At 42.5% G+C, this 15,269-nt stretch overlaps 1 protein-coding gene across 2 annotated transcripts; it reads left to right on the top strand.

The window, feature by feature from the left end:
- Positions 1-4,545: 4,545 nt before the first annotated feature.
- ankha (ANKH inorganic pyrophosphate transport regulator a) lies at positions 4,546-15,088 on the top strand. 2 transcript variants are annotated; one of them, XM_047567755.1, is made up of 13 exons: positions 4,546-5,283; positions 5,412-5,544; positions 6,383-6,599; positions 6,839-6,957; positions 7,183-7,266; positions 7,356-7,526; positions 7,649-7,783; positions 8,376-8,468; positions 8,570-8,662; positions 12,022-12,151; positions 12,261-12,384; positions 12,506-12,605; positions 14,209-15,088. In XM_047567755.1, exons 1-13 carry the CDS (start codon positions 5,228-5,230, stop codon positions 14,341-14,343), a joined length of 1,590 nt encoding a protein of 529 aa, XP_047423711.1. In that variant the 5' UTR covers positions 4,546-5,227; the 3' UTR covers positions 14,344-15,088. The 2 variants fall into 2 exon arrangements, with proteins under 2 accessions (XP_047423711.1, XP_047423712.1); XM_047567756.1 differs by having other exon boundaries at positions 4,549-5,283; positions 5,416-5,544.
- The last annotated feature ends 181 nt before the right edge of the window (positions 15,089-15,269 follow it).

Here is a 15,269-nt window from a genome sequence, read left to right as displayed (position 1 = left end):
ACACACACACACACTCACTGTGCAGCTGCATCCGTGTTTCCACACACTGAACACCATGTCCCTGTTGGTGCTTTAGCAACATTTCACCACCACTGTCAAAATCCACATTTAAAACATCGAAGTCAAATAAACAACGTGTTTGAGTTAAGAAGAAATCCCAGTTTGATACAAGTTATGAATAAAAACACTAAGAGATCGTTTGTTTTATTATAAATCCTCATTATGACTCTCTCCCTCATTCCCTGTGTTTCAAGTTTATTTCTGTTTTCTCTTGTCCATGTTTTGTCTCTGTTTGTGAGTGTGTGTGAGTCTCTGGGTGGGACAATCCAATTATCTCCTACTCTGTAATCAGCCTCCATTCCTCAAGCCTATCCCGCTATCAAGCCCTGTGGTATGTCTTGTCTAAACTGGTCTCTCACCCATTACTTCTATTTTTTATTTTTTTTTTGTCTTGACTTTTTGTATCTGGAGGACCACTACTCACCAGCCCAGATCTCTGCGTCTCAGCCAGCCTGTCACGACCAACAGTCCACCTCATTATCATGACCTGCCGACGCTGAATTAAATACCTCTTTTCACCACGAATTTCTGAGTCTGTGTTTCTCCTTTTGGGCCATTTTGCTGTTGAGACAATAAAACAGCTGCGAAAAGACAGATAAACGAAGGGTATAAAAGGCGAAAATAACAGTAAAATATCGTATAAAACAAATAGAATAAAGTAAAATTGGACTAAAGATTGAAAATGCAACCATACCATGTCCTGAGTATAAACCGTGGGAATATTTTAGACTATTCAGCTGTACAGTAAGGTACAAAGTAGGTGCAGTATGGAGAATTTGCAATCACACAAATGTCTTGTTGTCTTGTTATTGTTTTAATGTATTATTTCAAAGCGATTCCTCTTTCCCCTGTTGGTCAGAGGTCCATACTTGGTCCAACTCTGTTCATATCAACATAAATAACATTGTTTCTGCTGCGGGTAGTTCTCATAACCATTTATATGCTGACGACACCATCTTGTACACATCCAGCCCCTCCTTGGCCACTGCCCTGACTCCCTTGCAAAATATCAATAATTTGTGATCGTTGCATCCATTTTAAATTTTTTGGACCGGCACTATCGCTTTTAGCTCGTACTTTTGTTATGTGTTGTGTGGTTTTATATATTGTGTCTTGCCCAGGTTGTCATTGTCATTGTTATTGTTCTCAACTGACTCACCTGTTTCAACAAAGGTACAACCATTAACTGTCAGAATTGTACTTATTGTCAGTATGTACAGTGTCGGCTTTCTGTTGCACAGGCGATTTCACAGAAGAGATGCTGCTGCTGATTTTAAGCAGTTTAAAACATGTGTTTCCAGGTCTTACGTAGGGATGGAAATGTGTGACTCCAGGAGGAGCTTCACAAGGAAATATTTTGCATATAATATATAAAATGGAAAGAAGTGGGCCAGTGAAGAACAACTGCTACTTTTGTGCCTCTATCTGTGGTTGAGTTTGCATTGTGGGTAATGTAGGCACAGGTACTGATGAAAAAGACAAGTACATGGTGCCAAAAACATACACTGATCAGCCACGACATTAAAACCACTGGATGAAAAACAGCACATGGCATTCACTTCAAGATTCCCCAAATCTCAAACTGATCCACTGGGGATGTCTGTCTTGCATTTACCAACCTCTGCTGCTTCACTCAGAACAATTATCTGTCCCCATAATCCTCCTAATCCTAATAAAGCAAACTGACTTGTTTTAACTTCTCATCTGACTGCACTGATGTGCTCTATAGCACACACACTGTAAACCTCACAGTTTGCATTTCAAGTCACTCCAGCTCTCCTCGTGCAGCAGTTTAGTTCGTACATTTCAAGAATGTTGGAGAATTTACCACAGTTCTTCAATGGATGTAATCTGTCTCTGTGTTTTCTGTCTCTTCATGTAATCCAATCAGAGATCAGGGCTCCGTGAGACCGTTACCACCTGTTCCAGGACTCATTGTTTCTTTTTACTTAGGAGAGGCCTCAGAAAATCTACCTGCAGGTTTAGGGCCGTTGTCATGGTGAACATTTAACTCTGCATGCTTAAAATAATTTCAGTCAACATTTTGACATCAATGTACATGTCAGGGCTCCGTCTCCTTCCTTCCTTTAAGACTACACTCTGTGAGGATGCAGCTGGTCTTCAGAATCTAATCATGACGCTTGTCACTGATGAAATCCTATTACACATGTAAGGCCCCTATATTATTTAAATAGAGTTTATAGATGTTATCTGATGCTGTTCTCAAAGCATAATGACTCTAGAAGCCTTGCACAAGAATAAAAATAAGAAATCGAAAACAAAAAAATAAGCCACTTCTTAAAAATGAAATCAAAATAAAACAATTCACCATAAGTTAGATAAAATCATGTCATAAAGACCACAGAGAATAACATCCCCAACAATGATATCAGACAAATCTGGAAAAAAAAATAAAATAACATAAAGAACCAGATGACATTAAAGGTCTTTAAGATGAAGAGACTCTCAGACAGTAATTGCTAAATTGATTATGGTCCCTCAGTGTGGCCACTAGAGGGCGGTGACATCAACATATAAAAACATCAATGGATACAAAACGTAAATTTGTCTATGGCAGAGACATTAATCACAAATCTACAATGTAAAATAAATCTATTTAACGTTGTACAATATTCTAATTTAGTTATTTCATTTGAAATAAATAAATAAACAAATAAATACTTCATTTATTTTTAAAATTGTATTTTCTAAGTGATCAGTAAGAAAATTGATCACATTTGTGTCACTGTTGACATATCCAACAAGAAGTGCTTTCATTTATTTCATTTGGAACTAAATGAAACCAGGTACAACATTCTCACATGAATGTGCATCTACTAAATAGATATTTAGATATACAGCAGAAACAATCCTGGCACTTCAAAGGAATTATAGTTGTGGTCGTAGACGAGTTCTGTCTCCAAGAGGTGAATGTACTTTGGTATAAGAAATAAGAATTTATCTCAGAACAACAGCAAAACACTAAGTGAATACACAGAGGGAACCTGGTACAAGTTCTGCATCAACATAACCTGAAAAGCTGCTTAGCAAGGAAAAAGCCTACGGTCCTAAAATGCCTGACTGTGATTTGCAGCTGCAGAGGGGTCGCAGTTTTTTTTTTTGGGGGGGGGGGGGTATACTGAAGCAACATCTCAAGACATGATCACAGATGGCTCTTCTAAATAAGGAAAAAGATTTACTGAAAAACTGAACCAGTTACACCAGTTCTGATGGGAAGTATGGGCTAGAATTCCTGCAAATAAATGTAAGAAACTTGAGGAAGGCTCACTGAAAAGTTTTAACCAAGGTGAATGATACGAAGACAGTTCTGACTCACTGGAATTGTGATATAGTGAAATAATCTGTAAATAATTGTATTACTGGAGTAGATCCTCCTTATCAACGTTAAATCTGTGAAGTGGCCAAAATAGCACTTTTACTGACTTCTATCCAAGTGTATGTAGAGTTCTGGCCTCAACTGCATATTGAGGACTTAACACACAAAGTGCACTTGCAGGTACAAACATCTGACTTTAGTTAGAGCAGCAAAGGAAAGGCATGTCTGCTAAAAAGAAAAAAAAAGAGTCTGTTAAAATCACACCAGTACTTCCCTCAGGCACAAACAACTTCATGTTTGGACTGAACTTTGCTCAAACTAGGTTAACTCACTACTCGACTGTCGTGTCCAAACAAAGGCTGCACGCCACATATGAAATTTGCAGTTTACAGCAGTAAATGAGCAGCATTTTATTTTTTCTCCTTCTACGCTATGTCATTGGCTACCTGGTTAAATTAATTATCTGCAGTTAAATAGACTCAAGTTTGTTTTTTTATTTGGTATTTTTTCTTTAGCCTAAATGTACAAAAAAATGAAAAATGTCAACACTGTAACTTTTTTTAAACTAAAAAATTTTTTGCAATGTGATAGAACTGAAGAGCCATTTTCTAACAGAATGAAAGGAACTATAATAATAATAATAATATTGTATTAATAATTGGCATCGAAGGATTCAATCAATTACATCTTCACACTGTTGACTGTAGGTGCACACTGTATATAACCTATATAACTACTAATATTACTTCCATTATTTATAAGAAGAAGAAACTCTTCTTGTGAATAATGAAAGATTTGGAGATTAATAATGAGAATGACAAGGAAAAGAAGAAAAATATGAGAAAAGACAGAAGAAGAGAAAGGAGGAGATGGAAAAGGAGAAGAAGCTGTGAAGAAGAACAGACTAAGAATATGAAGCAGAAGACATGGTGAAATGGAGAAGAAAGAGAATTAATATTAAATGACAACGGGATAAAAAAAATAACAATGCATTTTAAAAGAAAAAAAAGTCATACAAATATAATATATATTTTAAAATAAGGGTATTTATTTGTTACAAATTTGAGATTTTATAAAATGTATATTGTATTTTTTTATGTTGCACGTGTTATTACTTCTTAGACCACTAGGTGTCAGCATTTGACAGTTTATTTCATATCATACCGTAATCCCTCTGTTTATACCACACGTAATGACGACCGTGGGAGTAAAGTTACATACAAATACTTACTTTAAGGCTTAAGGATACTCTTAAACATGGTATTATTTAAGACCGGCCGTCGTATCGGGGTCCAGTCGAGTTCTCTACATTTCTGTTTGCTTGCTCAGACCTTAGCAGCGCTCAGTTCATGTAAACACAACGCAGGTGAAGCCTCGTCCGCGCGTCGCGTGCAGCCGTAATCAAAGCCAGATTTAGACTTCAGTGATGATGTCACAGCCGGGATGCCAGGCCAGGCCCACGTGCGACCAGCGGCGGGTTGGTTCCAGCCTCTGGGAGGGTCCACGGACTCCACGGTCTCCACAGGCTCCACGGCACAGGCGCAGTCCGACACGCAGCCGCGGAGCGAGAGCAAGCAGTCGCCTTCCATCCAAATATCCGCCGGCGACTCTTAAGGACGCCGCCTCCTCTCAAGCACCGGCGCCGTTTTTCGTGTCACCTTGCGTCCTCCCCCCTCCTCCTCTTCTTCTTCTTCTTCTTCCTCCTCCTTCTCCTCCTCCTCCCCCCCTCGTCCCCTAAAAGATGATGATTTGCGAGGAAGATGCGCCGGTCTGAAACACCCGTTGACCTTCGTATCCGCTCAGCAGCACCGACGCTTCGCGAGCCGCTACATGAGGAGCGACTCGGCTCCTGTCGCTGCCTCTCTTAACCCTCACTGGATACACAGGTGCTTTTCTTTTGCTTTAGTATTATTGTTATTTATTTATTTTTTTTACATAGCCGACAATCGTTAGATCCCCTCCTCCTCCTCCACTCCTCCTCCTCCTCCTCCTCCTCCTCCTCCCTGTGAACCAGGCAGATGCCCCTCGCTCTGTCATCCCGGGCTCGTACTATGGTGGAGTTCCCATCTCTCAGCCCTTACTGGCCTCTCATCCGCTTTCTGGTGCCTTTGGCGATCACCAATGTTGCCATCGACCTCGGGGAACAGGTAACGTCGCTCTTGTTGCTATTTTTTACATTTACGATTTTTAACCAGCAAACGCCGAGATTTGATACAGGCCGTGAGGCGGACGCGTTCAACCGCGGCTCCATCATTTTTTTTTTTTTTTTTAATTTTCCGGCTCCGGGACGTACACGCATGTACCCGGGCTGACAGTGCTTCGTGTCGGCCTTGTTGTGTCTCTGTGTTGCGGCTAAGAGCTAGCATAGCTGCTCCCCTGTTAGTACAAGGCATCCATTAGGCTTTTGTGTACATTATTTAGGAGGGGAAGAGAGGCCCTTGTTTATCCTATTGTATTTATATTTTTTGCCATGACACGCACCGAGCCCTGTCTTTTTTTCCCTCTTCTTGTTAACCTTTCATTCATCTATCAGTAAATCAGTCTTCACATGACAGCAGACTAAACACGCCCAACATTTTTTTTGTGTTTGTTGATGTTTCACTGGTCATTATTTTTCCTGCCTGGACATTTCCTGTCCTATTTCTCGGCCACAGGGGTCTGATCTGTGCAGATAGTGTGAGAATAAATAAAAAAAAAGCACAGCCGGGGCTTGGGTATGTCTGGATTAAGCTTATGTAATGTTCAGCTGGTATAAATAGCACGCGGTCCTGCAAAGTGAAAGGACAGCTGTAGAAGTGTTAGTAGAAGTGAAGGTGAATGTGTAGAGGCGTCATAACAGTGTATCGCCCCAGCCAAAGGTCTGCTTTTTTTTTTTTTTTTTTTTTTTTTACTGTGCGGTGTTTCATTCTAAGAAGTGCCGCGGTGCCATCTGCTCCGAGATAAAGTTAGCCACGGTCATGTGCTTCCTGTTAATATCTTCCCCAGGCCCTCAACAGGGGCATAGCCACAGTCAAAGAGGATGCAGTGGAAATGCTGGCCAGCTACGGCCTGGCCTACTCCCTGATGAAGTTCTTCACCGGACCCATGAGCGACTTCAAGAATGTGGGCTTGGTGTTCGTCAACAGCAAGCGGGACCGGAGGAAGGCCGTGTTCTGCATGGTGACGGCCGGGATCATCGCGTTCGTGCTGCACATCTTGATAGGTGTGTGTTTAAAGGGTGTTTGTTTGTGTGGGTCTGCGTAAAACCGCATCCTGTGCAAAAAAAAAAAAAAAAACAAAAAAAAGAAAAAAGTGACGTGTTGGTATGCTGTGGCAAACCTAAGATTTATTTCTTAAGGCTGTTCAAAACAACTGGGAAAAAAAAAAACATTCTCTGCCACCTCTGCTCACCTGTGGCTTTCTCTGTCTCTATTTGTTTTTTTTTTTTTGTTTTTTTTACAGCGTACACAGATTTGGGATACTACATTATTAATAAGCTCCACCATGTGGACGATTCTGTGGGGCACAAGACGAGAAGGGCCTTCCTGTACCTGGCTGCGTTCCCTTTGCTGGATGCGATGGTGGGTGCGCGAGGGACACTTTTATCGTGCAGGCGTGGATTTAAACACACCTGACCTAGAAATAGATGGCTTTTAATCCTCCGACCGTGCCTGTGCTCCCTCCTTTAAATCCCAGCCCGCTTCCATTACGCGGACTGTCATTGAGCTGTGGTTGGGGAAAATGGCCCTTTTGTTTTTTAGCTTTGTGTCTCGGACTAACCGCGCTGTCCATTGTTCTGTTGGAAGGCTTGGATTCACGCGGGGATCCTTCTCAAGCACAAGTACAGCGTCATCGTGGGCTCGGCCTCCATCTCCGACGTCGTGGCCCAGGTGATGAGGTCCATTTTTTATGTCGGAGTAACGTCTGCTCGTGCGTGCGTGAGTTCCGGTGTTTTACCGTCCCCGCTCTTTCCTTCCAGATCGTCTTTGTGGCCATTCTCCTCCACAGCAACCTGGAGTGCGTGGAGCCTCTGCTCATTCCGATCCTCTCCCTGTACATGGGCGCCCTGGTCCGCTTCACCATCGTCGGGCTGGGTTACTTCTGCAATATCCACGACAACATCCCAGACTCCAGTGGGCTCGACGTGGGCGTATGTGCTGCTTTTTTTTTCTTTTTTTTTTCTAGTGCATGCTGGAAAAGCCACTCGACCCAAAAAGGACAATCCGTGTAATTTTCTCCAACTTTGACGACGTCTTATGTGGGTTTCTGCAGGGCGACGCCACCATCAAAAAGATGCTGAGTTTCTGGTGGCCCCTGGCCCTCATCCTGGCCACTCAGCGCATCAGCCGACCCATCGTCAACCTCTTTGTGTCTCGTGACCTCAAGGGCACCAGTGATGCCACAGAGGTGGGTGCTTCAATCCGTCATTTGCTACATTTTTTAATTTTATTTTACATTTTTTACATGTAACCTGATAATAATTCGTAACACCAGTGGCTTTTGTAGACATAAAGGATCATTAAGACTCATATCACAGCCGCGTGAAGTCGTTTCCCCTTTAAGTTGCTGCACGCGATGCCAGATGCTAACAAACTCCCTCTGGACCTTTCTGGCTTCCAGGGACCCTAACTACTAGAGACAATACAAAGCTGTTTACCCAGAACGAACTGGAAATCATTGACAACGCTGGCTGCGAGTGGTTTGGGTGATTCACCATGTTCATGCGAAACTCAGGGCATGATTACACTGAGTGAAAACATTCCTACATGGCTCTACTGTTCCTTTGTTGTTTCGGGGACACAATAACAAGCTCAAGGCTTGTCATCCAATCAGAAACTTGTGTAAAAAACCGCCGGGAAAGTGAGAGCGCGAGCTTTCATGTCAGTTATTGTTGTGCACCTGCCATTAATTTAGCCGTGTGCGGGGGCGAGCGGTATTTTGAGCATTAAAGCGGTGGCGTGCCGATGACTTCTAGCCGCTTGTGTCTTTGTCATTCCAGGCCGTAGCTGTGCTCACAGCCACATACCCTGTAGGTCACATGCCCTACGGTTGGTTAACTGAGCTGAGAGCAGTGTACCCTGCCTTTGATAAGGTAAAGCGGACTCCCTCGACTGCGCCAATGTGCGCTGTAGTGATAACAGATTATGTTAACAGTTTGTGCCTTCGCCGCTAATAATCTCCTCTCACCAACAGAACAATCCCAGCAACAAGATGAACGCCAACAGCCCTGTCACCAAGTCCAATATTAAAAAGTTTACCTTCTGCTGTCTGGTGCTGTCGCTCACGGTAAGACTCAGGCATCTCATTTCACTTCTTGAACGTATCGTAACGTTATTATTATTAATTACTGTGTTTTGAGATTAAACAACGAGTCAATCAACAGAAAATACCAGTTCATGTTGCGAATCTGAAACCACGTGAGGCATTCCTCTAATCTCGACACTGCAACTCAAACCTGCGGCCTCACCTTGATAGCTGATATGGCAGGCATGAGGTTACAGTGTTCATTTTCATAATGGGCCGTCCCTGCTCTTGGCAGGTATTTGTTTACGGTTTTTACGATGGTCTTCAGTGACCTCTCACACAGTTATGAGTGAGCTGTTGTACCGGGACGCCCTGCAAAACCTCTTTGGAAAGAAATAGATTTTCAAAAATGCACTGCTGCAAAAGTCTAATTTCACTGCGTATACATATACATTAATGCCAGCGGCTGCATTATGGATTGTTTTTGGGACTAGTCTCGATGGATTTACTTCCTTAAGCATGCAAAAAAAAAAAAAAAAAAGTATGTATCTCTATTTATTATCATCACTTGTGTTCTAGTAACTGCATCACAGTTTAAGAGATGTTCCCCAGTTAGTCAGTCGGTGATCAGTTCCAAGACTCACATAACCGGTCCAGTGTTATGCAGAAACATGTTTGACATGTTGGTCGTTGTCAGAATGGCCAAAGGCGGCTCTTCCATTAAAAGAAAAACACATCTCCAAACCTGACTAACCTTGATCCGAAACGAAGACCTTCTGAATAAAACGATTGTATTTGTAAGAGCACACGTGATGAGGCTTCTCGGCGTAGTTGTTTCAGGAGGACTCGGTGTACTTTTCACTTGTGGTCCTCCTGGTTTCAGGTTGCAGGGAGAGAGGGAGACACATTAGGGTGGAATTTGTGAAGAGGCTAAGGGGGCTTTTGTCCCCCGTTCCCCACCGGACACTCCCGCCCAGGCTTCAAGAGCTTAATAAGACAGGCATTCACGTAAAACGTATCAGTTAACGCGTTCCCCCTAACGACGCCCCTAGCAGGTACAGTTTTCTGCTAAGTAATGAGCGCTGCAGTCGCATTACCTACGCTGCCGCTGAGAGGTTTTGTTTTCCTGTTAAATGCTTGGACAATTACACCAGAACGCCCCAGTCCTTCTAATCATGCCTGCCTTCTGGTCTGTGTTATTACAATGATGGAAAGTGAGTTTTCCTTCGTAGTCTCCGTCCCTCTAAGCCGTGTTAACGGCTCGAAGAAGAAAAACAGGAAGTTTGTGGCAAAGGTTGGGTGTTTTTGGAGGAGGAGGAGGAGGAGGAGGAGGAGGAGGAGGAGAATGGCACACCAGATGTGGAATCCCAAAGCTGTAAACATGTATGTGAGGGTGTGGACTCGGCACAGCACAACAGGCAGATAGGTATGGGCTCTTAGTCGTGTTGCAAACAGTCCTTCCTGTTAAGACTTGTTCTGATTATGGACGCACGAAAGGCAGCGTCTGAAAAACAGCAGAGGAGACCGGTATTCGAGAAGTGACACACGTAACGTCCTGCAGCGAATCATTTCATCTTGAGAAAACAAGACTTTGTTGTGGATGTCTCACCTTGTTTGGAGAAACCACAGGGGAGACGCCGGCTTCGCTTGAGCCCTACACATGGTTTATCATCTGTATCTACCTTAACTACAGCAATGAGAGCTGGTGAGGCAATAACAGAATGCAAGCATCAGTTAAGTTACAAGGTTACAAGGTTGCTTGCGGGAATCAAAAATCACAAACCACATCAAAGCAATTGTGCAACTTAATTTCCTGCTACATATATCTAACTCTTCAGGAACAATATTCTGGAGCTTACATGTGGTATTTTGTATTATCACATCTTATATTTTATCAAGAAACATGTCAGAGATATGTTCATGTTCATCTAAGAAGATTTAGTACAATACAGTCTCAGTTATATGTTTAACCCACAACAAGGTTGAAGGAATGTGAAGTTACACATTAGTGCGTAGAGAATCCAAGTTCCCAGATAAGAAAGATGAGAGAAAAGGACTCGAATTAGGCCAAGAGACACGTGTTAAGAGTTTTCATTGAGCTTCCCTGCGTTTTTTTTTTTTTTCTCCTGCCTCTCCTTGATCATAGTCATTCATTTGTAGATCATACAGATTCAGAAGCGCCGTAAATCTGACAGAGAATGTCTCGGTGTGACGGTGCTGTGCTAGTAGCCTCCCTATTGTTGACTTGGGCGTAATGCAAGCCTGTGGGAAGCAATGAATGAATATGGAAGACCAGATGTACTGTTGCATTTTTGATCATTTGCAGAGCTTTGACTGAGCACGCTAGTGCCAGAGAAGTGAAGGCCAGAGATTAGCATGCCGCTTAGATTAAACCTGGTCACGAATGACTCACAGGATTTAATGCTCAGTGGAAATTAATGTAAGCGTTGCTGCGCTGCAGTGGCTACTGTTGTCAGGATAAGGTGGTAGGATGGAATAATAACACAAGTGAAAGTATTTTCTTGTGAGAGGTGGTGTGCATTAAAAAGAGAAGGGGACCGAGCACAGATCCTTGCGGTACACCGTGGACAGAAAGGAAAACTTACTTATTTTTCTCGTTCAAGAAAAAAAACAAGCTGGTCTGTTTGAAAGTCTGGAGGTTTGCAAGTGCACTACAGAGGTGTTGTGGAAAGACATGATGCTGTGAAGATGCCAGAGATTGTAGAGGCAGGACAGGAAGAGTGGACTCAGTGGCCTTTATATGAATGATGTCATAATATGAACACAAGGGCAAATGCCTCAGCATTGCCCTTTATTTAAATGCTAAGTGCTAGATATCCAACAGCTGATGCATTGATGATTAAATTAATAAATAAAGTGTATTGCTGACAGTTGAGACTGCTGCCCAAGACTTTAAGAGGTTTTCAATCTCCCTAAAAACTGCCCCTAGAACTGCCACAGTATTAGCGTAAATGCAGCAGTATTTTCTGACAAACATTGGTAAAAACAAAACAAAACAAATTTATGGATCTCCTGGTTGCAGTTTGGTGTGCAAATGGTCTTTATACAGTTTTAAACAAATCAATGTATTATTCATGCGCAGATCACACAGTTTTTACTTCTGTTTAACACCCCCTAATGCTCTGATCATAACGGTAATAGCTTTGAGATGCTATGCTAATGCCGCACGTGCCTCAGCAACTGCTTCTGGAAACAATAACATTGTCTGCCACGCGTCCATGCGCTCGCTCGCTCGTTTTATGTGGGCTTCAAAGGCGCACATTCAACCCGAAACCCCTTGAGCTAATGAACTAATGAAATCTAATGAGGCGTGCAGCGCGGGCTTATTGTGGTGCAGCGAACGCAAAAATTAATTTGCTTTTTGTTCATTTCATGTCCAGCTTTGCTTTGTGGTGTTTTGGACTCCTCATGTGTCCGAGAAGATCCTGGTTGATGTCATTGGGGTGGACTATGCTTTCGCTGAGCTGTGTGTGGTCCCGCTCAGAATATTCTCCTTTTTTCCGCTGCCAGGTAAGACGCGTGTTTTTCAGCATCAGCTGGATTTTCCTTCCCGTTGCTGCAGCTTTAACTGGGGTGTAGCTCGGACCAGTGGGGTGATGCTTCCACTTTGTGTTTGCAGTGACTGTTCGGGCTCATCTGACTGGATGGCTCATGACCCTGAAAAAGACCTTTGTGCTGGCCCCCAGCTCGGTTCTCCGGATCATTGTCCTCATCACCAGTCTAGTTGTGCTGCCTTATATGGGGTAAGTCAACACTTCAGAGGACACTGTGAGGTCAGCTCTGTGACACAGGACTGCTGTTATTTAATATGGTTGCGTGGTTGCGGTGTCTATTTTTACTTTAACATCATCCTTTGTATTTCAGGGTTCACGGGGCCACGCTCGGCGTTGGATCCCTCTTGGCCGGCTTCATAGGGGAGTCGACAATGGTTGCCATAGCAGCCTGCTATGTTTATCGACAACAGGTAAGAACACCTGGACTGATGTCAAAGTAGGCACAAGAACACACCTTGTTTTGTGCTTGATCCAGGTTCACATCAATGGCCATTTTGAAGCAGGTGTGCCCCCTCGCTAATTACAATTGCCCGGTTTAGTTTGAATAGGGATGTAAGTGATCCATGCGTGCGTGCAAGTAAAAAAGACCTGTGACACACTGTGTTAACCACAGCTATCTGTCTGTACAGGTTGTTCATGTTTTGAAATCCCAGGTGTACCACATTTGTCATCGTTCGTTAAGGAAATTTATTTTGGCTCCATTTATTTCAGATCCAAAATCTTCCATCATTCCACATAGGACAAGCTTTTCATAAAGCATTAATGTCATCGGGAGCATTACAGGTTACATTAAAGGACAGGAGGTTTTTATTCTTTTCATTCTGTATTTTAGTCAGGCCTTTAGAACATAGGTCTTCAACAGGGGGTCCGTGATCCCTAGGGGGTCCGCGGAGGTACTGCAGTGGGGTGGGTCACAAAATTGTTGGTTGATTAGACATTTTTTATACATATATCCCATGTATTTATGTATGTTTATGTCAGGTACGTTTATGTTTACGGCAGCTGCACGTCCACCCTACTGTTGCACATGTTTGAAGTAAAAAAAAAAGAATTTTTGAACCTGTGCAATGTTTGAATATTTTAATATTAAATGCAAAATGATATTAATCTTATTTGTAAACAGCACTAGTTTGAGTTTAATATAGAACATATATAGTAGGTGGGGGATCCCTACTTTATCTCTCCATCAGTTTGGGGTCCTTGGCCTGAAAAACGTTCAAACATCTGCTTTAAAAGGTAAAAGGTTTTGTATAATATATAAGTTCATTATAAAGCGTGTTAGCTTAGCTTAGCACGGCAACTGGAAACTGAGGGAAGCATCGCCTAATGAACACGTTATAGCTCACTCGTGTAATCTGTACTGATTGAAAGTCAAGTTTCAGAGCCAGGCTACATCTTGGCCGGACGCGGAGGCCTCCTGGAGTTTCGTCTGGTTGCTTGGCAAATTCACGCTGCGGTCACTTCGTTAAGCCAAGAAATATTCTGGCACATAAACCCCACGGCGAAACCACAGACTGCTGTTTTACACTGTTATTGCACGGATTAAACCAAAGAGATATAACGTGCCAATTATGGAGTTTAGAGGCGCCGTTAGGACAGAGCCAGACTCTTTGTTTACATAGCGTTGGTGCTAAGCTAACATGTTGCCGCTCGGAGTTTCACACGATCTTCAAGTTGTTCGTCTATACATGAAAAAAAAACAGGAACTTTTTCTGAAATCTCAAGACACATTTTGTTGTATTTGAGGCACTAATAATTTAATATAATATACCTGCTCTCTGATTCATTTTAAATGACCAATTTGCAACAAGTTAGCGTTAGAAATAACTGTGTGCAGGTGCACTTTATCTTCACATGACTACATTACTAGGAGGTGTAATCCAATGCTTGATAAACTGAAAAAAAATGGTTACCAAGTATTCAATTAGCACAACAATGGCCTTATTCGCTCTAATTTTTGTCTGTTCCCTTTTTGCTGAGAGAGTGTTTTAATTTCTCCCTCGTTTGCCACAGAAAAACAACGAGATGTCCAATGAGCTGGTGGTGGAGGGCGAGGACTCGGCCCCAATGAGCGAGGTGTGCTCCAGGACTCAGATGGACGCCATCGAGGAGCTCCAGGAGGAGGAAGAGGAGGAGGAACAGGAGTGAGCTCAGGCTGCAGGGGAAGGTAAAGCCGACCTCAACTTGGAACTTTTCTGAAGAGGAGACGGCCGGATGTTAGGAGAGAGGACCCGAGCATGGTTTGGTTTCAGAGGTTCTCCCAACAGAACCGAGCTCTTCTTCACGTCAACCTGCACACTTATTTAAACGCACACTGTAAAGAAAGCCATGCACCTCCAAGTGTTAATCATCAGTGTAAATACCGTTATGTCTTCCGACCTTTTCAACAATTCCTATAGTTTGGCATCATTAACCATTTTCTTGTGTTTACTGGTAAACAAGGGAAACCGACACAGGAGAAATCGTCCTCCTCAGCGGCAAGAATGAAACGTCTGTCGAGTGGTAGTGGAGTTGCCAAAAATACAGAGTTCATCATTATTTTATGTTATTTTATCAAAAATAAGTGGCAAGGCCGTGCTTGAATTCAAATATAGACATGTTGTGGGACTTGTTGGGTTGTGCAATCGTATTTTACATACCATGGTGTACAGATTATTGTTGTTTTATATAGGTAATGCATTGTGTATATTTAATTGCCCAGAGGGGTCAGGAATCCCTCGTTATATCACTGCGTGTTAAAGAATACAGTTATGATTGTTCACTTTCCATGCAGTCTGAGAGTCCATCAACTTTTGTTTTGCCAAGCAGTTTCCTGGTAGTATTCAGACTGTCATATGTACTGTACATACTGTATAGGCATTCTTATTTGGCAAATAAATTGCTTTATTATTAATTCTTGTGTTTACTTAACGGAAGATTTTTCTTTGTAAACCCAAAATGTCAGAAGGTACTCAAGTGGCAAACCTTCTGCCTCACACTGAGCTTACAAACATGAACACAAACTTCTCACTTATGGTCTAATACAACTAACATATTAACGCTTCATTTAAAATCTTTTTTGGGTTGGTTAGATT

The sequence above is a fragment of the Mugil cephalus genome, chromosome 18 (assembly GCF_022458985.1).
Source record: "Mugil cephalus isolate CIBA_MC_2020 chromosome 18, CIBA_Mcephalus_1.1, whole genome shotgun sequence".
In the NCBI taxonomy this organism is placed as follows: Eukaryota; Metazoa; Chordata; class Actinopteri; order Mugiliformes; family Mugilidae; genus Mugil; species Mugil cephalus.
Note: the sequence above shows the minus strand (reverse complement) of the source record. Positions and strands in the feature narration are given on the sequence as shown.